We start from the raw sequence: 24,603 nt of genomic DNA on the forward strand, positions 1-24,603 counted from the left end.
TTGTCACCCATATATTTACACAAATGAACATAAGTAACCGCTGAAATAGATAAATATTAAGTTAACAGGGAAGAGAGAAGAGATGAAAATAAAGGGAAAGCTCCTGATGTGAGGTTATAGGAGAAGAAATTCCATACCAGTCAGCGACTTGCTGATGGAGTAGCGTATGTAGAGGATTCAGTGGGAAACTCAGTAGTATCTTGTTGCAATGAGTAGCTCTGACTAAAGATAGAAAAGGAAAATCTTGCATGTAGAGAGAAATGCTACTTGTAGGAGAAAATCAATGCATATGACCAAGGATTTTTCATTGGAATCTATGACGACTCAAAGCAAGTTGGATAGTTTAGGGAGATTGCAATTTAAGTAGGAGAGAGGCAGGTGAGTATTGAGAGGAGATTTGTGGATTCGGGGGTCAATTTTAAGAGCAACTCAGGCAGAGGGCTAATTATGAAGGCATCCAAATTTGTGAAGATGTACATAGTGAGTGTTGAGTGAGGAAGCTGGGTAGTGAACATAGACCATAGTGGTCATTTGTGTGGTGGTGATATGAGGGATGATTTAGTAACCGGAGGGAAAGCAGAGATGGGGAAGTTTGGGTGAGAGGGCGGCCCTAGTTAGGATTCATGGAAAAGGAAGGATTGGGGAGAAAATGATGTAAGATAAAAGAGGGAGGGCTGGCGATGTGGCTCAAGCAGTAATGTGCTCTCCTGGCATGTGTGGGGCGCTGGGTTTGATCCTCAGCACCACATAAAAATAAAGATGTTGTGTACACCAAAAACTGAAAAATAAATATTAAAAAAATCTCTCTCTCTCTCTCTCTCTCTCTCTCTCTCTTTTTCTCTTTCTCTCCTCTCTCTCTCAAAAAAAAATAAAAAAAAAAGATAAAAGAGGGAGATATGTGCTGGGATAAGACTGAGGGCTTGGGGTTAGACATTTTAAGAGTAAGAAATAAGAAAGCTCTAGAAATTTGTGGATGTCTTTGATGTTTTCAATTTTATTAGAGTATAAATTTTCAAAATAGTTTCTAATCATCTTCTTTATTTCAGATGTGTCCGTTGTGATGTTTCCTTCTTCATGTTGTATTTTAGTAGTTTGAGTTTTTTCTCTTTTTCTCTTCGTTAGCATGTCCAGGGGTTTATCTATATTTTATTTATTTTTTTCAAAGAACCAATTTTTGTTTTTTCAATTATTTCTTTTGTTTCGATTTCATTAATTTCAGCTCTGATTTTAATTATTACCTGTCTTCTACTGGTTTTGGTGTTAATTTGTTCTTTTTTTCCCTAGGGCTTTGAGATGTAGTGTTAGGTTATTTATTTGTTGACTTTTAATTCTTTTAATGAATGCACTAAATGCAATAAACTTTCCTCTTAATAGTGCCTTCATAGTGTCCCAGAGATTTTGATATGTTGTATCAGTGTTTTCACTTACCTCTAAGAATTTTTTAATTTCATCTTTGATTTCTTCTATTATCCATTCATCATTCAATTGTATATTATTTAGTCACCATTTATTACAGTAGCTTCTAGTTTCTATTTTATTGTTGATTTCTAATTTCTTTCCATTGTGGTCTGATAGAATGCAGGGTATTATCTCTGGGCTTTTTTTTTTTTTTTTTGTATTTACTAAGAGTAGCTTTGTGGCATAAGATATGGGCTATTTTAGAGAAGCATCCATGTGCTGCTGAGAAGAAAGTATATTTGCTTATTGGAGGATGAAATATTCTAGATATGTCTGTTAAGTCTAAATTATTGATTGCATTATTTAGTTCTGTAGTTTCCTTATTTAGCTTTTATTTGGAAGATCTGTCCAGTAGTGAGAGAGATGTATTAAAGTCACCCAGTAATATTGTATTGTTATCTGTTTGGCTCTTGAAATTGAGAAGGGTTTGTTTGATGTACATAGATGCTCCATTGTTTGGTGCATAAATATTTATAATTGTTGTGTCCTGCTTATATATATTTCCCTTAAGAAGTGTGAAATGTCCTTGTTTGTCTCTTCTGATTAACTTTGGCTTGAAGTCTACTTTATATGAAATGAGAATGGAAACCCCTGCTTGTTTATGCAGTCCATATGAGTGATAAGTTTTTTCTCATCCTTTCATCTTCTGCCTGTGGATGTGTTTGCCCATGAGGTGAGTCTCTTGAAGACAGCATATTGTTGGGTCTTGCTTTTTAATTCAATCTGCCAGTCTATGTTTTTTGATTGATGAGTTTAGGCCATCAACATTCAAGGTTATAATTGCGATGTGATTTGTATTCCCTGTCATTTTGATTTATTTCTGATTTTTGATTTGTCTTAGTTTTTCATTTGGTTGAATGTCCCTTTAGTGTAGATCTTCCATTTGCTGCTTTTCACTTTTGTTTTTCCACTTATTCCTCATGGAATATTTTGTTGAGAAGACTCTGTAGTGTAGGCTTTCTAGTTGTGAATTCTTTTAATTTTTGTTTATCATGGAATGTTTTAATTTCTTTCTTTTTTTTAAATTTTTTATTGTTGGTTGTTCAAAACATTACAAATTTCTTGACATATCATATTCCACACTTTGATTCAAGTGGGTTATGAACTCCCACCTTCACCCCATACACAGATTGCAGAATCACATCAGTTACACATCCATTGATTTACATATTGCCATACTAGTGTCTGTTGTGCTCTGCTGCCTCAGAGGAGGACATACAGTCAATCAACAAGTACATGAAAAAATGCTCACCATCTCTAGCTGTCAGAGAAATGCAAATCAAAACCACCCTAAGATACCATCTCACTCCAGTAAGATTGGCAGCCATTATGAAGTCAAACAACAACAAGTGCTGGCGAGGATGTGGGGAAAAGGGTACACTTGTACATTGCTGGTGGGACTGCAAATTGGTGCAGCCAATTTGGAAAGCAGTATGGAGATTTCTTGGAAAGCTGGGAATGGAGCCACCATTTGACCCAGCTATTCCCCTTCTTGGTCTATTCCCTAAAGACCTAAAAAGAGCATGCTACAGGGACACTGCTACATCGATGTTCATAGCAGCACAATTCACAATAGCAAGACTGTGGAACCAACCTAGATGCCCTTCAATAGACGAATGGATAAAAAAAAAGTGGCATTTATACACAATGGAGTATTACTCTGCATTAAAAAATGACAAAATCATAGAATTTGCAGGGAAATGGATGGCATTAGAGCAGATTATGCTAAGTGAAGCTAGCCAATCCCTAAAAAACAAATGCCAAATGTCTTCTTTGATATAAGGAGAGTAACTAATAACAGAGTAGGGAGGAAGAGCATGAGAAGAAGATTAACATTTAACAGGGATGAGAGGTGGGAGGGAAAGGGAGAGAGAAGGGAAACTGCATGGAAATGGAAGGAGACCCTCAGGGTTATACAGTGGAGGGGGTAGAGAGAGAGGAGAGGAGGGGAGGGGAGAGGATGGGAAAGGAATGTTTTAATTTCATCTTCAAATCTAAAACTTAATTTTGCTGGATATAAAATTCTTGGTTGGCATCCCTTGAAATATATTATTCTAGGACCTCCAAGCTTTGAGGGTCTGGGCTGAGGATATTTGAATTGTTTTCCCCCTACATGTAATTTGATTTTTTTTCTCTCACAGCTTTTAAGATTTTATCTTTATTCTCTATGTTAGTCATTTTCATTGTAATGTGTCTTAGTGTGGGTTTGCTCTAGTTTTGTACATTTGGGGTTCTGTAAGCCTCCTGTATTTGATTTTCCATTCCATTCTTTAGATTTGGAAAGTTTTCTGCTATTATATCATTGAAAAGATTGTACATACCTTTGGTTTGTATCTCTGCTCCTTTATCTATTCTACTAACTCTTAAATTTGGTTTTTTCATGTTATACCATAATTCTTGATGTTCTGTTCATGGTTTCTTACCATTTTCTCCACATGTTCAACTCTACTTTCAAGAGTATATATTTTGTCTTTATTGTCTGAGGTTCTGTCTTCCAAGTAGTCTATCTGTTGGTGATGCTTTCTGTTGAATTTATGATTTGGTTTACTGATTCCTTCATTTTGAGGATTTCTGCTTGTTCTCTCTCCCCCCCACCCATGATCTCTCTTTATTGAAGTGGTCTTTCACTTCCTGTATTTTTTCTTTGATTTTACTCGTTATACTGTCCTTTACTTCACATATCAGTTTAACTATATACAATCTGAACTCCTTCTTGGACAGTTTTTCTACTGTGTTATTGGTGGCTTCTGTTGTTAAAGCATCTTGGTTTGTTTGGGGCACTTTGTTCCCTTGTTTTTTTCATGTTGTTAGTGTGATTTCCCGTCTAAATGTATGGATATAAGGTAGGATAAATTTTACCCTGTAGACATATAGTGTCCCTAAAGGTTTCCAGAGCTTCGCCTTTACTGCTAAGACCAATATCAACAGCACCCAGTGTACACAATATATAGCCTTAAACCTAATAGCTCCCACTAGATGTCTACTGCTTTCTAGCATTAAACCAAAATGATGAATTTAGTAAGTATCTATAGAACAAACAGAATATTTGTTAAAATGATTTACAGTTTCAAATGGTGGATGAGAGAACAGAGGTTTTATAGTATGCAATATTCACAAAGGAGGAAGAGAGAATTTTGAAGTAAAAATTCACAGGAAGAGTGGAAGAGGAGCTGTCAGAGATTGGCTGTTTGTTAAAGATTGGAAAGAAAATAAGACAAGAGAGACGAAGAATAAGAACAAGGAGAAAAAAATAAAGACATAAGAATACAACAAAAATGCAAAACACCATTCATATATCATTGTCCTCCACACACTGATGCATAAAATACATCCTGTTTCAAATATATAGAGATTAATGAATCAAAAAATAAAATAAATCTTGCTGGAGAGTTGAACTGTTTCTCTCAATGTTTTGCAGTTTCTCACCCCTGTCTCTGACATATCTTGGTACCACCAAACCCATATCAGCCCTTGCAAACCCAGTCTCTATCCCACAGATCTGGGCTTCAGATACCTCAGGATTGGCCATGCTGTAGTACCAGATCTCAATGCTGCTCCTACTTGTAGAGAGAACACCAGGGATACACTCATGCAAAAGAGCAACCTGGAGATGCAGCAGCAAGACAATGGCCACCAGCACTCTCAGCAGGAAAACTCCAGGCTCCTCCAAACCCCCAGGCACTCCCACACTATCCTGCAGGTCCAAGCTGGAGACCCCAGTCAGAGGCTCCTGTCATGGTAAACCTGCTGGCACCCAGGCCCCAGCTGGTGTCCCAAAATGGATGCATCTGTGCTCAACCAAACCTAGAGTCTCTCCTGAAGCAGTCATCTAGGCTGTGGTAGTAGAGGTAGTGGCAGTGGTTGTTGGCAGCAAGCAGTGGGTCAAGAGTAGCAGTGGCTGTAGTGGGGATTGGCGGCAGTGTTGCCTTCAGTTGCATCCGGGGCAGTGGTCTCTTCTGTGGCAGCAGCACCCAGAAATAATTTGAGCAGAAAGGTGACATTTTATTGGAAGGATGGGAGTGATGCTGGGGATGACTTGAATGAGATTCTGATACCAGGACATTCACCCTCTTGTTTTGGCCTCCTTCTGAACATTGGTGGTCCTGCCTGTGTGTGTGTGTGTGTGTGTGTGTGTGTGTGTGTGTGTGTGTCTTCCTTTTGAGGACCACTGCATATTCTCCTTGACCCCTCCCCTGCATATACCTGAGTTTGTGCAATTCTTCATGGAGCATCACTTTTTGTTGCTAAAATAAGTGAATGTGGCCTTTCCCCTCTTCTTGAGTTAGAAGTTATATTAGTAGTTTATAACAGGGCACTTGGGAAGGTAGCCTGTTTATAAGTTAGGAATTTATTAAGTGTTTTAAGGTCAAGTCTAGTGGTGAAAAATACATTGATAAATAGATACAGAGTAGGTTTCCAAGTTATGGTTTTACCTCTAAGTGATTTGAACAGCAGTGTATTTCTTAGATTAGTAGGAATGTTTCTTCTCACATTCATGTGTTCATTCTATTTTTTCTTTCAACAAATATTTCTGTGTGTCAAGTACTATTTTAGGCAGTAAAGAGATTTGTGATAAACAAAATTGATCTTATCCCTGCCTTTATGTACCTTTTATTCTAGTGGCAGAGACAATAAATATGCAATATAAGGTTGAATCTGAGAACAAAAAGGAATCATATTATTTTTACTATTAATGCTTTCATGTATATTCCTCCCCAGTACTGTGGTACTTGAATCTGACATTTTCACCCACCAGGATACATATCCTTTTAATCTATGTGGTTCATGGGGCTGGGGTGTGTGTTTGTTAGATGTCTGAATGTAAAAGTTTAGGAGATACTCCAAATGATATACGGAATCACTGATTTAAGCAGCAGTGAAACTAAAACTACTTTGGAAAGAATTACCCTCCAAGTTAGTAAAATTCCCAACAGTGCATTTTGAGAACTTAGTGAGGATTTTGCTGGTTTTGTTCATTCCACTTTAACATGTAACAGACTGCCTAAATATAATACATGCTCAGGAAATGTTGGGGAATGAATAAATGAGTTATTTTACGAATAATTCTAATGTGGTTTTGATCAAGGTAGGATTTGAAAACAATATATTTTTAAAAAATTAAAATTTCTATCTTCTGGGACCCATTTAAAAATAAACCTAATATTTACATTTCAAGCAGCTTTTAATCTGGCAGTAATCATACAATATATTAATATCACTGAAACAAGGAAGAATAATAAGAGAAATAAATCTAGATGGGGAATTTGGAGATTAGGACCATTTCCTGTTGAGGGGATTAATGCCTTTGGAAGGTGGCATTGGGAAGGTGTGATGGACAGATAGGACTTTAATATCTGATTCTGGGGGTGCAGATATACACAAAGTAATCACATAATTACACTGTAGTAATAATATTTTCATTTGGGGGAAATCATGGTGTGCTCATGTGGAAAGGGAAGTTGTTATTTTGTATGAAAGGAAGTTTCCGTGATGGAAAACAGTGAGATAGAGGTTGGAAAGGTAGTTTTTAAATTTTTTAATTTTTTTTTTTTTAAATATTACAGAACTAAATATTTTTGAGATGAGTGGGACAGTTTGAAAAGGCTCCTATGTATCTGTCTATTATCAAGAGAAACAATAATCTGTTTTTTTGTGTTTTAAGTGCCTCAGAAATGGAACATGTTTTTTTTTTTTTTTTTTTGTGTGTGTGTGTGTTTGTGGTGGGGCGGGTGGGAGGTGAACATTCTTTAGTGACCAACTGTTTTCTTTAGATGTTATAGTTTGGATCTTGAATGTTCTCTAAAGGTCCATGTGTTGACTGCTTGGTCCCAAGCCTGTGGCGCTGTTAGGAGTTGGGGCCCAGCACAATAAAGATAGGAGGTGTACCTTGAGAGGGATGTAGGGATCCCTGCTCCTCCCAGTTGTTCTGTCTCTTCCTCCCTCCCTTCTGGTCCCCTCTCTGTCTGCTTTCCTGGCATAAAAAGTGAGCAGCTTCCTCCTCCACTTGCTCATACCATGATATGCAAATAGGCTTAACACGGCCCAAAGGTAAGTGTGCCACAGACCAAGAGACTGAAAGCTCTGCAATCATGAACTGAAATAAACTTTCCTCTTTCGTTTATTTATTTTAGGTATTTGATTTTTAGTACAGTAATGGAAAGCTGGCAAACATAGTGGGTTAAAGTATACTTTATTAGTGTGGGACAGGTGCCTATGACACCTTGTTTCTTATGTGTTCTTTCAATTTCCTATATTTCTTGTAGGGTATTCATGTTGTTCCTAAAATGCACCTACAATTTTCCCTGACTGCTTTGGCCCATTCCATTTGTGTGATTCTACTTTCTGATCCCTAACTGTCAAAAACTGGTTTTTGCATTCTCTTTTCTGGGAGATCTTTATTACCCTTCCATACTCAAGGACTTGAGTACTTATGTACCATGGCAACAATTGGTATATCTTCCATTTCATTCACAGATACTGGTTTCCTAGCCAACCTTATCCACCTTGCAACTCTTTAGATGTTCATTCCCACCAGATGATAAGCATCTGTGATGAGACTGAAGTATAATTGGTACTCATTTTGAGTCTCAGTGTTCCTCATAATGGTACATAATGTATACTTGAGTATATGTTTATTGAATCAATCTGAAAGGTTGATAACTGGATATTATACGAGGTTAAAGAAGCTGTGCATTTTACAAAATTGTCTATTCTATCAAAATGTTTAAATTTTTCAGTTGTGAGTATAGTAGGTCAGTAAATTTAGGTCCTTTGCCCTCTCATTTTACTTAAGAATTATTTTTATATGGTATCTGTTTAAAACACAGTAGTTCAGTGATTGTGAAAAATAGACATTTGAAATATTTTCTTACTTGCCACCTTCCTTAGTCATAAGGAAGATGAAATATAAACAAATCAACAAACCCATTTTTGTTGGACTTCAGTTGCTTCTCATTTTGTTTATTAGTTCAAATTGCTTTTAACCCTACCTCATGATTAGTCTTTCCTTTGTGTTGATCCATATTGCAGCTTCCTATACTCCATAAGTCCTGAACATTTTATATGGTGGAAACCAGAGGTCAAAGTCCCATAACTGGTAATGATGTGATGTGTTCCAAAGAATTTGTTTCTTTCTCCTATATGTTCTTCCTCCCTTATCTGCTGCTGTTGTTATTTTTATAAGGAGTAATCTAGAAATTATATTAGATTTTGCACTGTTTTTTTGTTTTTAGCTGTTTACTAACAAACAGATTAAATTAGTAGTCTAGCATGTGTATATGAAGAGGTGGTTTTCTTCCTAAATCAAGGTGATTTTATTCCTAAATCAAGAAAAAAAAAACAAACAACAAAACTTAAACTGTAAATGTTAACAGTGGCTTGAAATCATAACTCAGAATTGTGGAAGCAAATAATTGCATAATTACCTGAAGAAATTGTCTCACTTTAAACACTATAATAGCTGGCATTTTCTTGTCCACCCGCCGCCCCTTTTGACAAATGCCTAATGACATTTTTGGTGGTTTTTCTTTTTATATAAACCTAGTCAACATTATGAAGAATGTTATGAACATGTGATCAACCACATGAGAATGTTCTTTCTACCTGTTCATATGTTCCAAAGGAATATTTATCTTTCACTGAATCATCAAATAGAGTCTGGCAAATTAGAATATGTGTTTATTTAATCAATTTTTCTACCCCAAACTTGGGGCTATTTCAGAATCAAATTTTTAAATTGCAATTTGTTTGGGTGAAACTAAACATTTTCTAGGTATGCTATAGATGCTAAATAAAAACAACTGTTTTATCTGCCACCATATAACTTTTCATTTAGTTTATTGTTCATACAAATATATAATGATATACTGTGTAAAGGTTCTCAATAGCATGTCTTAATACCTGAGTTGAAGATTTAGGAAAGATTTGATTTGAATGTTCCTAATCTTAGAAATAGCATAAAGCATAAATGTTGGTAAATTTCAAAGTGTTTTTTTAGTACTTTTAGATCATATTCATATAGTGAAATCTGCAAATCTTAAGCATAGCAGCTAATAATGAATCACTGAGTAAACACACTCATGTGGTTAGTTCTCAGCAAGGAAATAGAACTGTGCCTGGATACTGAAATGTCATAGTCCTTCCTCCTTCCAAAGACTGCTCCTCTACCAGCTTCCAACAATGCATGTTAATTTTTTTCTCAATTTAAAATGTTTTTAAAACTTTTTTTTTGGCGTGGTAAAATTTATATAACAAAAATTAATCATTTTAAAAGCAGTGGCATTTAGTATCTTCACAATTTTACGCAATTATCATCATCATCTAGCTCCAGAACATTTTTATTAATCCAGAAAAAACCCTATACCCTTGAAACAGTCATTCCCTATCTCTACCCCAATATCTGGCTGGTAGAGACCAAATTATTCAAGCTGATTCTTTTGTCTTTCTTTGTCCTCTTAATCCTTCTAATACTTGCTATTGCACTGCATGTTACCTTTTAGGATCATCCTGTACTACCCTAACACTAGCTCTGCAATCAACCATTTTTTTTAAAAAAAAAATTTATTCTTTTTATTTATACATGACAGTATAATGTATTATGACATATTACACATACATGGAGTATAACTTCCCATTTTTCTGGTTTTACATGATGTGGAGTTATATTGGTTGGGTTTTCATAAAAGAACATAGGAAAGTTATATCTGACTCATTCTATTGTCTTTCCTGTTTCCAACTTCCCTCCCCTTCCCTTCATTCCCCTTTGTCTAATCCAGTGAACTTCTATTCCAGTCCTCCACTGTGCTTATGGTGAGTTAGCATCTGCATATCACACAAACCATTGGGCCTTTGTTTTTTTGGGTGGGGGGGATTGGCATATTTCACTTAGCATGATAAGTCTCTAATTCCACCCACTTACTGGCAAATGCCATAATTTCATTCTTTGTGGCTGAGTAATATTTCATTGTGTATATATACCACATTTTCTTTATCCATTTATCTGTTAAAGGGTACCTAGGTTGGTTTCATAGCTTAGCTATTGTGAATTGAGCTGCTATAAACATTGATGTCGCTGTGTCACTGTAGTATTCTGATTTTAAATCATTTGGGTATATACTGAGCAGTGGGATAACTGTGTGCAATGGTGGTTCTTTTATAATGGTTGCACCAATTTGCAGTCCCCCAGCAATGTGTTGAGTGTACCTTTTCCTCCACATCTTAGCCAACATTTATTTTTAACTAATGTTCTTGCTAATTGCCATTCTGACTGGAGTAAGATGGAATCTTAGTGGAAATTGGCATTTCTCTAATTGCTAGAAATGTATTTTCATGTATTTGTTGATTGATTGTATTTCTTCTTCTGTGAAGTGTCTTTTCAGTTCCTTTGCCCATTTATGGATTAGGTTGTTTGTTTTTTTGGTGTCAATATTTTTTGAGTTCTTTATATATCCTGGAGTTTAATGTTTTTTATGAGGTGGTAGTGGCAAAGATTTTCTCCCATTCTGTAGGCTATCTCTTCATGTTCTTGATTGTTTCCTTTGCTTTGAATAAGCCTTTTAGTTTAATACCACCCCATTTATTGATTCTTGATTTTACTTCTTGTGCTTTAGGAGTCTTGTTGAGGAAGTTGGTTCTTAAGCCAATGTGATAGAGATTTGGGCCCACTTTTTCTTCTAATAGGTACGGGTCTCTGTTTTGATGCCTAGGTCCATGATCCACTTGAGTTTCGGGCAGGTTGAGAGATAGGGGTCTAATTTCATTTTGCTACATATGGATTGGAATCAGCCATTTCTCCAATGAACCCAGATTCTATTTCATGAAGATTAGTATTTAACAACTAAGATTTAGATACTGTGTCTTCTAATGGTATGCCTTCCCTCATTTTTATTTTATTTTATTTCTTTTTCTAAACATATTCTTTTATATTTTTTCTAGTTGAAAGTATTGCTTCAGCAGTTGAAAAATTCTTCTTAAATATATAAAATAGTGTAAATAATAGTGTCTTATTGAAGGTAATGGTCAATGCAGGACAACTGTTTCAGTGGAAGGGAGGTCAATTATGGTTAAGTAAGGATAGATAATGACAGAATGTATTTTGCTGAAATTTTTATTATTTCATGTGAAGTTTTAATTGTCTATTGTTGGATTTTTAGGTTTTTAAGTTTTTCTTTGTGGAGATATTTTAGAAACGAAAGCAGAGTAGCACATTTTCTGTATTTTTATTGTATTTCTTTGTAAAATATACTTAGTAATTCTAAACTTTTAACATATACTATTTTTAATGTAAGCTAAAGCCAGCATCCAAAGATATAAAGAGGTTTTTTTGTATAAAACAGTCCTCATTAAATGTTTATTGAAAAGGATCTTTAATGGAATTCCTTGCTAAACTTTATTTTGTTGGCGGATATTCTTTATTTCAGAACTTTTTAACCTTGCATGTTTTTGCTATTTGTGTAAAATCATATGTGAATAACAGATTTTATTGCACTAGATATCAGTTTAGTTCATAAAAATTTCTTTTATTTTACTATGGAGTCTTTTAATAATTTTATTATTTTTAATTTTTCATATGATTGGTGTGTTATGCATAGTGGTGGGATTTGTTGTTATATAGTCATACATGTATAGCTATGAATTTTCTCAAAACAAGTAATTCATGCTTCAGTAACAGCTTAGTGTTTCTGTTGGTAAGTGACATTAGAAATGCTTGAACTCCTTTGAAAAATGCAAGGAAATTGTCTCCTTGCACTTAAACAGTAATAATCATAATAGGAATTTAGATTATAATTATCCTCTTGGAAGCAACTGTGCTTTCCCTTGTTTGATTCTGTGCTGACTCTGCTGTTTTCTTAAAATATTGTTATGAGTGCAATCTATTTGTTTAAACGTTCTTGGCATTTTGTATCATCTTACTCTTTAGCATCTGCATAGGTAGAAGGAATTCAGGAAAGCAATTCTAAGGAGAAACTGATGTAGTTACTTCACAATTACGAACTTAATAGACTCAGAGATAGAAATATACCACTATGTGAGGTGTGCAAGTTTGTGCACACATTATGGGAACTTAGGCTTTATATCCATGATCTTTTTTTCTTTTTTTGCAATTTATGAAGGAAATTCCATGGACTGTGACCTGGAATTTAATAACTAACTTTACATAAAAATTAAGATTTCAATGTATTCTTCTCTCCTAACTTTGGATGTTTTAAATCTTTAGGCTGTATATCTCTTGGGATTTCTTGTTAATAATAATAAAAAAAAAATGTTTGTTTTCTTTATAGGTTTAAGGGTGATTGAAATACTAGAGTATTAACTGAAGATGCCTGGTGATATTTAGCATAGATTGCCTTGTGGGAGAAATAAGGTGGATTTAATGATTTGGATAGAAGTCAACAGCAATTAAAAGTAGCAATTAAAAATATAATGTGAGTCTGGTCATGGCTCAGATAATCTAAGCATGTTTTTGTTTTAGGCAAGTAACATGTCGCGTTATGCTGTGTCACCTTTTTGCAGAGTGTGTAGATATTCTAGACGTAATTTTTTACCTTTATTATTTTCAAGGTCAGATAATCATCAAATGGTAACTTCAAGATTGTGAAATATCATTAGATTATTTAAAAATGAAAGATCAGTTCTTCAGTACTCTCTACTGCCTGTAGGAATTACAATGTATTTTTATTTTGCCTTGGAAAATGGTGTCTTTAGTTTTTCTGCAACAAATGAGATAGAATAGTGAGGAAACATAACTGAATAATTCTTATATCAGAACTGAGATGAAAGGCAGGCAGGAACAAAGGAATCAGGTTAAGATGGGGGGGCAATGGCTAGTATTCTGTTTATTATTTGCCTAGCAAAGGAAAGAATGTTTGGCTTTAGAGAAATATAAATGTTAAAGGAAATAAGTATGTGTGAAGACATACTACCTTTTATACTTTAAGAGTACATTTAATAAGGAATATGACAAATATAATCTGTGTACTTTTTTTCCTATCCTGCATTTGGTATTTTAGGGTAAAATTTACTAAGGGATTAAAAAGATTTAAAATTATGTTGGATAAATATTCTTCTAATTTTTGTGATGCCAGGCAGACATCCTTATCTCACTAATGTGTTTTGATAGCACAGGGGATAAAGCTTTCTAAGAATTTTCATCTTCATGGCTAATGGACTTTGAGATTTACAGATTTGTGTGTCCTTCCCCTCGCTCCTTCTATCTCCCACTTCCTTTGAAGTTAGGTAAAATGAACACAGGAAGACCTGTGCTGAAAAGGAACATTTCTGATTCTTGTAACTATTTTCTTCCCTTGTTTTCCTTTCTTTCACATCCATATTTTGAGAGCAACATAATGAATATAATAAAAGAGTGGAAATTGCATTGAAAACCAATTCTCTCAATTAGCAGGCCTATTTCCTATGTCGTGAATTTCAAATATTTCTTTCTAAGTAAGCATTTGTTGCAGAATATTTTTGTGTGTATGAATAACTTATTTTCTTCTTTCCTATTTTAATCCTTAGTCGGTGTACAACTTCCATTTTATCATAACTTTGTTCATTCATCAGGGCAGGCATTTTCCAAAGAACTGATGATGTAGTGATGATTTAGTTTAAGGGAGACATGCCCCAGTCAGGTTCATACTAGTGGACATCACAAGGAGATGTTGGCATGTACTAATAGACCTCCTCCTACTTCCTTGAAGGTTTGGCGCTCAAGCTTATTCATTTTCTTCCTACTCCTCCTACTGTCATTGTCTGTGACAGCTTCACTCTCCTAGATGATCCATCCAACATTTTACTTTCTCATTTACTTGACTTTCTCACTCCCAGTGATCTTTGTTTCTCCATCCAATCTCAGATACCACTACCTGAGAGAGTAAAATACTTACCTCTAAGTATGATGTATAGACCTCCTTTCCTGAGCACTCTACACTATTGGAAATAATAACCCATTTATTCCACAGTTATTTCATGTCTGTCACTTCCTTATAATACCCTCTCTTCCCTTCTTTTACCCACAGTCCTTCAATACAAACCATCAGTTCATTTGCCTCTCTGTTCATATGAACTCTGTCCTTGTTTGCTCACCTCTTTTGCACTGTGCACCTTAGTACAGTGAGCACCTGTAGTTCTAATTATTTTTAGCTAAGTTGCTTAGGCTGTCCTTGAACTTTCTATACTCCTGCCTTGGCTTGCTCAATAGCTGGGAAAACAGACTGTACCACTGCACCTGCCTTTTTGCCATTTTGAATATTTTCTTTTTAAAATATTTTTTTTAGTTGTAGATGGACACAATATCTTTATTTATTTATTTTTTTTCATGTGGTTCTGAGGATTGAACCCAGTGCCTCACTCACATGTGTGAGGCAGGCGCTCTACCACTGAGCCACAGCCCCAGCTTGAATACTTTTGAGATATTGGCATAGAGTTTTTTCTTTAACAAATTACTACTTTGATATTGACATGAATACAAAGTAGCCTGTCTTCCTAGTGCTAATTTGTTTTGCTCTGTTGGTTATGTTTTCTTAAGTAATATAGCAAATTAATAAAACAAGAAGGTGATTTAAAAGACACCTAATTTCGTATCATTTCAAAAAACCTGCTTTGGAACATACACATTTCCTTGTGTTGCCCTTCGATGTCTATTGTGTTATTTATATAGGTATAATTTAGGACTTTATTGATACTTTGACAGCCTCATCATTTCCCAAACGGGTTATAAACATATCTCTAAATAGGCCTTTTGAGCTCAGAGTAAAAGTCCAAGTTCTTTTGGTGACTTGTAAGGTTTACAGGATCCTGCAGCACAACCTGCCTGGTTGACTCATTTATATTCTTCAGCCCTTTATCCAAACACTCAAGTTGGAGACCTTTGATTTATCTCTGTGAGGATCTCATTGATTAACCTATATAAATTGTGTGTCTTATAGTATGCTCATTTCTTTTTCTTGGTTTTATTTTTCTCTATAATAGTTATTTACAGTGTACTTTAATTATTTATTGTGTACCTATTCCCATTAGAATAAAGGTTCCCCATGGGAAGAATTTTTATCTCTTGTTCACTGCTCTATTCTCAGCAATTCGAACAGTGTGTGGTATTTAGTAGCCACTTAATGTTTGCCAGATAATGAGTTAACTCTGCCTCTTCCAATCCATGTATTTCACACTGCACTAGATCTTCAAAAATTCTTCTGGGGAGGCTAAATGTAGAGTGGTGCTCTACCACTGCATGACCTGGCCTTTACATCTTCTGTTGTATGTTGCTGTGTCTCACTCTGGGCTGAGTTCCTTTCTAATTCTTTGATTTTCTAATCTCTTATTTCCCTTTTCCATCTGACTCGGGCTTTCCTGATCCACTCTGTCAAGGTAGGTGTTCTTACTTTGAGTCTCTTGGTTCTGTTACAGAAATTAGACTGCATTGAAAATTATTATTTTCTTGCTGTGTTTCTCCTTTCCCATATAGTTTGGTAATCCCTGTGTCAACATTACCTAGAACTAGACTCTGAATTGAATAGTAACTAAATGAATCAAAGACTAAAGCTTTTTTATGTTGCTCACAGTGCTAATTTTCATAGGGTATTTCTTGTGTTGAGTTTTCATATTTATTTTGAATTATACTGAAATAGATTATTTAAATATTTTTTATACACACTTAATAATTATTCATGACATTTTTGCATTTGAAAAATGTATTATTTTAATACATTATAATTATTGTTAACTTGCAAATAACTTGATATGTTACTATCTCTAGTGAATATCATGGATTGAATTTATAGATTTATGGGATGACATAATGAAATTGTTCTCCCAAAATAATAGTAATCATAGCAATTGTGTGCTGCTGTTAATAGGAGAGGTGTGGTTAATTTGTTATTTTGTGGATAATCTTTATGCAGCAAAAGATAAATATTTTTGATTTTCAGGGAAGTCTTAAAAGCAGTCAACAGATTTCACCTCAGGAATTCATCTATGAACTCAAAATGGGTTCTGAGGATGAGAGACTTGTGACATACTTGGAGTCCCTCCGGGTGTCTTTGACCAGCAATCCTGTGAGGTAAGTCATCTATCTCAACATTTTCAGGGCATGTTTGCAAATTAAATACAAATGAAATAATAATGATATCTGTTTTATACTTTTCTCATGATGCTTTCAAATAGATAGCTGGTATACCTCAACAGTTTCTCAAAGTCAAAGTTGAATACATAGTATTTATAAGCACAAAGAAATACTCTCAGTAGTACTTTCTGTATTAATTATTGAGTAATATATAGCTCATGGAATTAATTTGTTTTCATAGATTTTTTAAAATGTGAAGATTTTCTCTTAAGAGAACAGTTATAGTCAGAAGTTGTTAGTTTAGTGTGACTGAATTTCACCCTGAATTTTGGTATTGTATAACATACTTTGCTGATTCTTGTTTGACCCAGCCCCTCCCCCCAAAAAATCACTAATTAATTTTTTTCCTTTGTTTGAAATGGTGTCTTTGTAGATCCATAGTTTAGTATTGCTATATTTAGCAAATAAAAATGTAGGACACATGGTAAATTTGAATTTCAGACATACTAAAAGATTTATTTATGTGAATCCCAATTTAATTTGAGTGTCTTATATTTACTTTAGCAGTACTACATAGGTATTTCTACAACTTTTATACTTTTGGAGTGGGGCTAATTTTTGGTGTCTTTGAGAAATAATTGTTTAGAAAATAAAAAAAAATCCATTAAATTTTGATAAACTGGGCATATTTAAAATTGCCAGATTATTAACTGATAGAAGACAGATTTTTAAAAAAGTGAAACATAGCATACCTGATGTGTATCATTCATGTTAACTTAAATGGCTGTAAGGAGAGATAGCAATCTGTATAGAGGCTGTATGCTAATGCTGAATTACTTTGGTGACTGATCCAGAGCATTCTTGAAAAATCTAAGCAGAAGTTGTTATGAAGTGTTCAAGCAGTTAGATAATTTCTGAGCCTCAAGGGTCTGAGGCAGATCAATCACTGCATATGAATATGTGCTGTATTTTCATGAATACATAGTCTGAAGGCTTGAATGGCATGCTATAATTGAAGGTTAATGATGTAGAAAATATATTCTAATAAGTACTTTTTTCGTCATTTCCTATGTTTAGATATATTGTAAGAAAGGCCTTGACACAAGCATTTAAAACAAAAAGACCATCTCTGGGGTTTAATTAATAGGAGTATGAAGAATAAACAATCTTTATTTTAGTCTTTACTTGTCCACATTTTATTACCTCCAAACTGATCTTCAGACTTTCAACTAATGGGCACGAAACTAGGACCTTCATATGTTTTAGTTACTTTTCTTTACCAGGCAGTGTTTAGCATGTAGTGATTGCTCAATGAGGCTTTAATTTTGATCTTCTTTAGTCTTAAGGTGGCTAGTGTTAGGAGCTGTGGTTGAATTAGAGAATTTAACAGGTATATTTGTAAGTGACGTGTTTTTGTTTCCAGCTTAATCTATACCTATAAAATGAATTAATTCAAAAAATATTTAATGGGGCTGGGGATGTGGCTCAAGCGGTAGCGTGCTCGCCTGGCATGCGTGCGGCCCGGGTTCGATCCTCAGCACCACATACAAACAAAGATGTTGTGTTCGCCGAAAACTAAAAAATAAATATTAAAATTCTCTCTCTCTCTCTCTCTCTCTCTCTTTAAAAAAAAAAATATTTATTGAACACCCACTGTTTTCCAAGTATCATGTTAGATCCGTGGGGCTTGAGTAAAAAAAAGCAAATCCAATCCCTGTTTCTATGGAATTTAAATGTAGAAAAGAGGAATTTTGGGATCAACTAGGGAGGCAGCTCTCTCTATTTCTGTTTATGTGTTAGCCATGGGGCACTGGAGATAGCACTGGAGATATAGTTTCTCCCTATAATTAGAAGTAGTGCCCCTCCCCTCACTACTATTACCATTCATTCTTCCCCTCTCCTTTTTGTGATGATATGATAACAAAAGAAAACAATATTGAAAGATTTAATGTATACATATTAAAATGGATTGGATTATTTATTGTGATTTTTATCTAATAACAACTAGTAAATTTTGCTGTATGTTCTTATTTTTAAAAATATGATATAAGCAAAATGTTGTGAAAATATTTCCCCAAGGATGGACAGTTCTAGAATATATTACTTGAAATTCACCAGGTTTTCTATGAGGTTCTTTAAAATTAAAAAATGGAAAATTGTATTGTTGGAGAATTTTTTTTCTGAAATTGTGCCCCTTAACATGTAGAGAAAAAAATTGGCAAGATACTTGAGTAGTTCTTCTAGTGTTTCAGTAAGAGAAATTAAAACTTGGAAGTTCTTGAAAATCCTGATGATTACCATATGCCTGTTAATGGAAGTCAATATTTTGGGCTGTCTTTGAATTTGTTATTCCTTTCATTTTAATTTAAGTTTCATTATATATGTATTACTTATTAATATATCATGTGGATTTATATCCTTTTGACTTAGTGTGAGTAGAATTATCTTTGACTAAGCTTCTGAGACTTTCTTCTTGATATTTTATATATTTACCAATATTAATGTGCCTAGCTGTTTACCCTCATTAAAATTGCTCTTTATACCTTTTCCTAAATATTAGGAATATCTGTTGTAAATATTATAGGAATAAGTTTTTCAAGCCTGTCTAATAATCTTTGTTTTTATTTGGTAGTTTCATCTTTTTGTAGCTATAGTAAACAATATTGAAATTGATATCTGATATTTCATTTTGAATTTTCAGTTTGATTTTTTCAAGTTTGTCTCCCCCAGTCTTCCTGTTTCTGCTCCTTCTCCTCTTCCTTCTTTCATTCCGATATTCTTACTTCCCTTCTGGCTTACCTTTTTTGGCATACATTTTAAATTTAATTTCATTTTCTCTCATTTACTGATTTAGAAGACAAAAAGTCCTTTCTGATCTTATAATAGCAATGGGATTTAATATGCATATACTTAAAATGAATGAAATTAATCAATAATTTCTTCTTTTGAACCAAAGAATAGTTTCATATTGATCCTTCTTCTTTGATTAATATGCTGGTTTTAAGTAACATTTTAATTGTATTTTTTTATAAAGTGGAATATTATTGAGTTACACTACAAATTTGTATGTGTACAAAGTGTACACACAATCTCATCATTTTCTGATTTCTGTACTTTTCTTCACTGATTATTTATGCTTCAAGTGTATTATTACTATCTCTTAGGATCTGTTGCTTAAATTCTGTTCTTCATCTGAAATTATCTTTGTCATTACTTTTGAAGGCAAGCCTTCTCTGATTTATTACATTGAAGGTTTTTAGTTATCTTTTCTTAGCACGTTGAAGGTAAAATTTTTCTCATCTTTTCATTGCTGTTTATGAGAGCTTGGCCTTTTATCTAAAACTCTTTGCAGTTAATCTGTCCTCTTTCTCTGCCTTTTTAAATGATATTTTCTGTCTTTGGTGTTTTCAAGTTGCTTTTATGTGATAGATGGTATTTCTTATTTATCCTGCTAGACATTTTATTTTATTTTGCTTCTTGAATATGATTAGTGTCTTGTGCAAATTCTGTGCTAACCAACAAGGGCACACAAATCAATGAAAGATAGTGAAACTCTGTTCCATGACAAAACAAGAAAGGAGATTTCAATCTTGAGCCCAATGGATGGGACATATGTGACGTGCAGTAGAATTGAAATAATATGAATTTTCTTCTGCGTTCCTTTCTTCTCTTCCACCACAGTCTCTGGAGACTTAGCTCCTCCAATGCTGAGGGAAGGCTGATGAAGGTCATGTTTGCTTGAGCAGGAAATGCGCTCTTGGCTTGGAGTGCGCTCTATTTTTTTCTCTCTTGCATGCTTTCTTTTGCCTTTCCCCCATAGGATTCTGATTGGTACCTGGAGAATTCTTGAATTTTAGAGTTCTCTTTCACTTTTTCATCTTTTTAATTCTCTCTGGTGCACCCTGGGCATTTTTCTCAGGACTATTTTCCCATTTACTAAAGCTCTCTTCAGGTACGTGCAGTATCCTAGTGGCTCATGTGTTTTGGTTTCCTGATGTTCTTCCATGGGCTCTGTATGTGATCAGCCTGATTCATCTCATCTAATGTTAGACTGTGAAATAAATGGCTGCTTTTTAAAGAAAATATTTATTTTTTATTTGTAGTTGGACACAATACCTTTATTTTATTTATTTTTATGTGTTGTTGAGATTCAAACCCTGGGCTTCACACATGCTAGGCGAGCACTCTACTGCTGAGCCACAACCCCAGCCCCCAAATGGCTGCTTTTAAATATGTAATTTATTCAAAAAGTTAATTCCCAGAATATAAACTTCTTAATTTTATTTTAAAATTCAGTAGATTTTGCAATCAGATCATTAATTTTTGTTTTGTCAGACTGGCTCTGTAATTTAGTGTAACTTTGGTGGATGGAGCTTTGAATGGGATACAAGTGTATGCTGGTTTTGCTCTACAGGTGTGTTAATTGCTTTGTACTCCCCTGTAAAACTGTTCATTTAAAGTTTTTTAGTGCGCTTGCTAAGGGTTGGTGAAAATAAATGCTTAAAATATGTAATTACATTCAGCAAAGGTGATATATTATTCTGACGCAGGAATATAAATTGGATCTGGATACTATACCATATTAAAACTGACTTTCTAAATTTAAGTTATGAAATTTTGTTAGTTTTATGTGTTCAGTGATATATTCACACTTTTACAAAGCAGAAAATTAACAAAAATATAGGAAAATTCAATAGTCCAATATAACAGAATATGTATTCTTGTAATTTCCCAAAGCACATGAATCAATCAATATAAACCATATTCCATGCCATAAAGTAAAGTTATCAAGTTTAAAAGAATTAAAATCATACTTGGTGTGTTCTTTGACCACAGAGACTCAAACTAGAAGACAGTAAGATAAAAGAAAATCTCCAATGCCTTGGAAAATAAGCACACTTCTAAAAAAAATCTATGGTCATGGAAGTTTGAAGAGAAATAAATAAATTCTGAACCTAGTGAAAATATAACCTGATAGCATTAAAAACACAGTAGAAATGAGGAATAGGCTTAAGTCAGTAATTGCTACTACTACCTAAGGAATCTTGGGTGGGGTTGCTGTGGTTGGAGAGCAAAATAAATGAAAAGCAAGCTTTAGAAAGGATTTACTAAAAATAAGAGCAGAGATTAATTAAATTGAAAATAGAAACAATGGACGAAATCAATGTGACAGAGCTTGTAATTTGAAATGATTAATGAAATTAACAAATTTGTAATAACCTTGACGAAGGAGGAAAGTATAGACAAGATTTCAATGTCAAGTATTAAATGAAATACTAATCACAACAGACCCTGAATAAAAAAGAAATAATGTTTGGTGTTGTTATGGGTGTGGTGTCAGCGTGTACGCCAAGGGTTCATGTATTGGTAGCTTGCTCCTCAGTGTGGTGACATTGCCAGGTGGTATGAAATCTTTACTAGGTGGACCAAGTGAAAGGTTTTTGGATCACTGGGCATCATCCTCTGAAGGGGATTAGGATGTTCTTGTAGGACCCAGTTAATTCCTGGAGAGTGATTTAATATAAAAGAATGAGCCTGGTCCTTCACTCTTCCTTTCTGTCTCATCCTATGATCTCTTTTTATTGTGCTGGATATGCTCCCACCATTGAGATGCTATTATCCTTTGGATCCTCAGCAGAGACCAAACTCATGGGGCTACTTGATCTTGGACTTTTAGCTTCTACCACCATGAGCTAAATAAAACTCTTTTCTTTATGTAGTATCCAGTCTCAGGTATTTTATGAGAGTAACAGAAAATGGAGTAGTATAACTGAACAACTGAACACACAAACTACAATTGAGATGAAATAGACCAGTTTTTGGAAAAGCATGAATTACAACAAGAACTCAAACCTTTGAGGGTCCATGACCATTAGGAAGTTAAATTCCTAATTTGAAAATCTACAAAAAGATCTTCAGGTATAGATGATATTATTGGAGAATTCTACCCCACAGTTAAAGAAGAATCAGTGCCAATTCTATGCATTCATTTCCAGCAGCGAGCAATTCACACTTATTTTATGAAGCTGGTGTTACCAGATCATTAAACTAGAAAAGACAGTGGCTCAGTAAAATAATGGAAGAAACCCAAAATTGGACAAATCCATCATAAATGTAGACATGAAAATTCCTATATACTATACTGTGTTGACAAGCCTAGAAAAATTATATAACAAAATTCAACACCTATGGATTAAAAACTCTTAGACTCATCTGTCACCATGTAAAACCAATTAATATTTAGCAGTACTAATGTTTGAGATACTTTAGTTCAGGATTGTTATGTTGATCAAAACAGAGAATGCACATCTTTTCAAATGCATATAACATAATAAGGCTCAATGAAGGCAGAGTATTATCAAGCTTAGCTAATGGTTTTGCTGTATCCTGAGCAATACACACAAAAGAAGACTACAACTGGATCTGCCAGGTGCTGTTGGGTGATGCTATGGGAGTCGAGATGCTAGTTATATCATTTTTCTCTTACATGGTAAGACATTTGGGGCCAGTGGATAAGATGATGTGAATGCAGGTAAACACAGGGTTTACTGGCCATGGCTGATTGCCTATAGGATACTCACTCACATCAGTTTCTGCCAGGGCAGGCAGTATGCACCACCTTTGGCACTTAGTCCCAGATGAACTAGGACACACCTCTGGTTCTCATGGGTAACTATGAGTTGCTTTGACGTCCTGCTGGAGGGAATGCATGGTATCTTTGGAATCTTGGCATTCTACATTGTGACCTCTTAAATTCCCCAGCACCTGTGGATCTCAAGTCCCAAGATCCCTGTGCCCTGACCCAAGATTCTGGCACCCACTTACCTATATTCTAAAGATACTTGATGAGGCTAAGGATGAGTCTCTCACAGGAGTCTTTTAGCCCTAAACAACATATCTCAAACAATCTGAATCCACAGGAAACTTCGGCTTTTCCCCTGGCTCTGAGTCTTTCCAGAGACTATTGTTCTCTGGAAAAAGCATTAAAGCCATTGGACAAGATCCTAAGGAGAAGGGGTGCTGTGGGGTAGATGGAAGTTCTGTGTGGATCACTGCTTTCAGCATGCTTGTCCAGTTGTGGCATGTTATTCTGTACCCAATTGCTTTGCCTGGAATAGAACATGTATTCTGATAATGTTCAGAACAGCAGGAAGATTCCCTGCCACTGGTCCAACCAGTGCCAAGGATTCCTTGCTCAAAATTGGCATAATCCATGATAAGCACTGAATTCAGAAAAGGAGGTAAAGTTTTCTTGCTACTGTGTTGCCAGCACATTCTGGGTATGATGGGGAGGCTAGAGATCTGGTTTCTTACAGAAAAGTGAATGATATACATCAATGAAAATGAGGGCCAAAAGGTGATGAAATGAATTAAGATTGTCTTTCATTGGATTCCAGGCTTCAGTTTCTAATTCTTAGTGCTGAAGGGGTTTTAAACATGACTACAAAACTCTTTTATATGCCTCCCATCAAGGTGTGAGGTTTATGTCTCCTGCCTAGAAACCTGCATAGACTGGTAACTACTTCAATAATAAAATATGATGGAAGTGATACTATGTGACCATGAAGGCTGAGTCATAACAGGCAATGTCGCTTCTGCCTTGCCCTTGCACTGGAACCGTTGCACTGGAGCCACAAGCTGCCAAGTTCTATGTTCAACTATACTGAGACTGCCACACTTGGGGGGAAACAAAGCTGCATGGAGAGGACTCATCTATGCACTCTGGTTGACAGTCCTGCTGAGCTCAGTGTGTAAGACATCTCTACCCAGGTGCCAGACATGTGAATGAGACTCCTAATGATTCTAGTTCCCAGCTGTCAGTCTCCCTCAAGTCTTTGAGTCTTCCTAGATGAAATACCAGAGAACATGAAGTAGAGGCAAGCCATGCACCCTGTATTCTGTCCTAATTTCTGACCCAACAGAAACCATAACCATAATTCAGTTGATATTTTTCACTACTAAGTTTTGAGGCAGTTTGTTTTTCAACAATAGTGTCCAAAACAGATTTTCATAATAGTGAAAGCCCCTCCCAATCCCTTACTGAAAAAACTAATATCCTTGAGGAAAAAACATATCTGTTTATTCCAGTTTAT

The 24,603-nt window shown here is 34.9% G+C and overlaps 1 protein-coding gene across 1 annotated transcript in view; it reads left to right on the forward strand.

Annotated features, from left to right (window-relative positions):
- The window catches only part of Diaph3 (diaphanous related formin 3), a 474,806-nt gene that overhangs the window by 97,873 nt on the left and 352,330 nt on the right, over positions 1-24,603 (forward strand). Inside the window, exon 5 of the mRNA XM_027938043.3 lies at positions 16,377-16,507. Coding sequence (XP_027793844.1) covers positions 16,377-16,507 — 131 coding nt within the window. The remainder of the gene's footprint in view (positions 1-16,376; positions 16,508-24,603) is intronic.

The sequence above is a fragment of the Marmota flaviventris genome, chromosome 4 (genome assembly GCF_047511675.1).
Source record: "Marmota flaviventris isolate mMarFla1 chromosome 4, mMarFla1.hap1, whole genome shotgun sequence".
In the NCBI taxonomy this organism is placed as follows: Eukaryota; Metazoa; Chordata; class Mammalia; order Rodentia; family Sciuridae; genus Marmota; species Marmota flaviventris.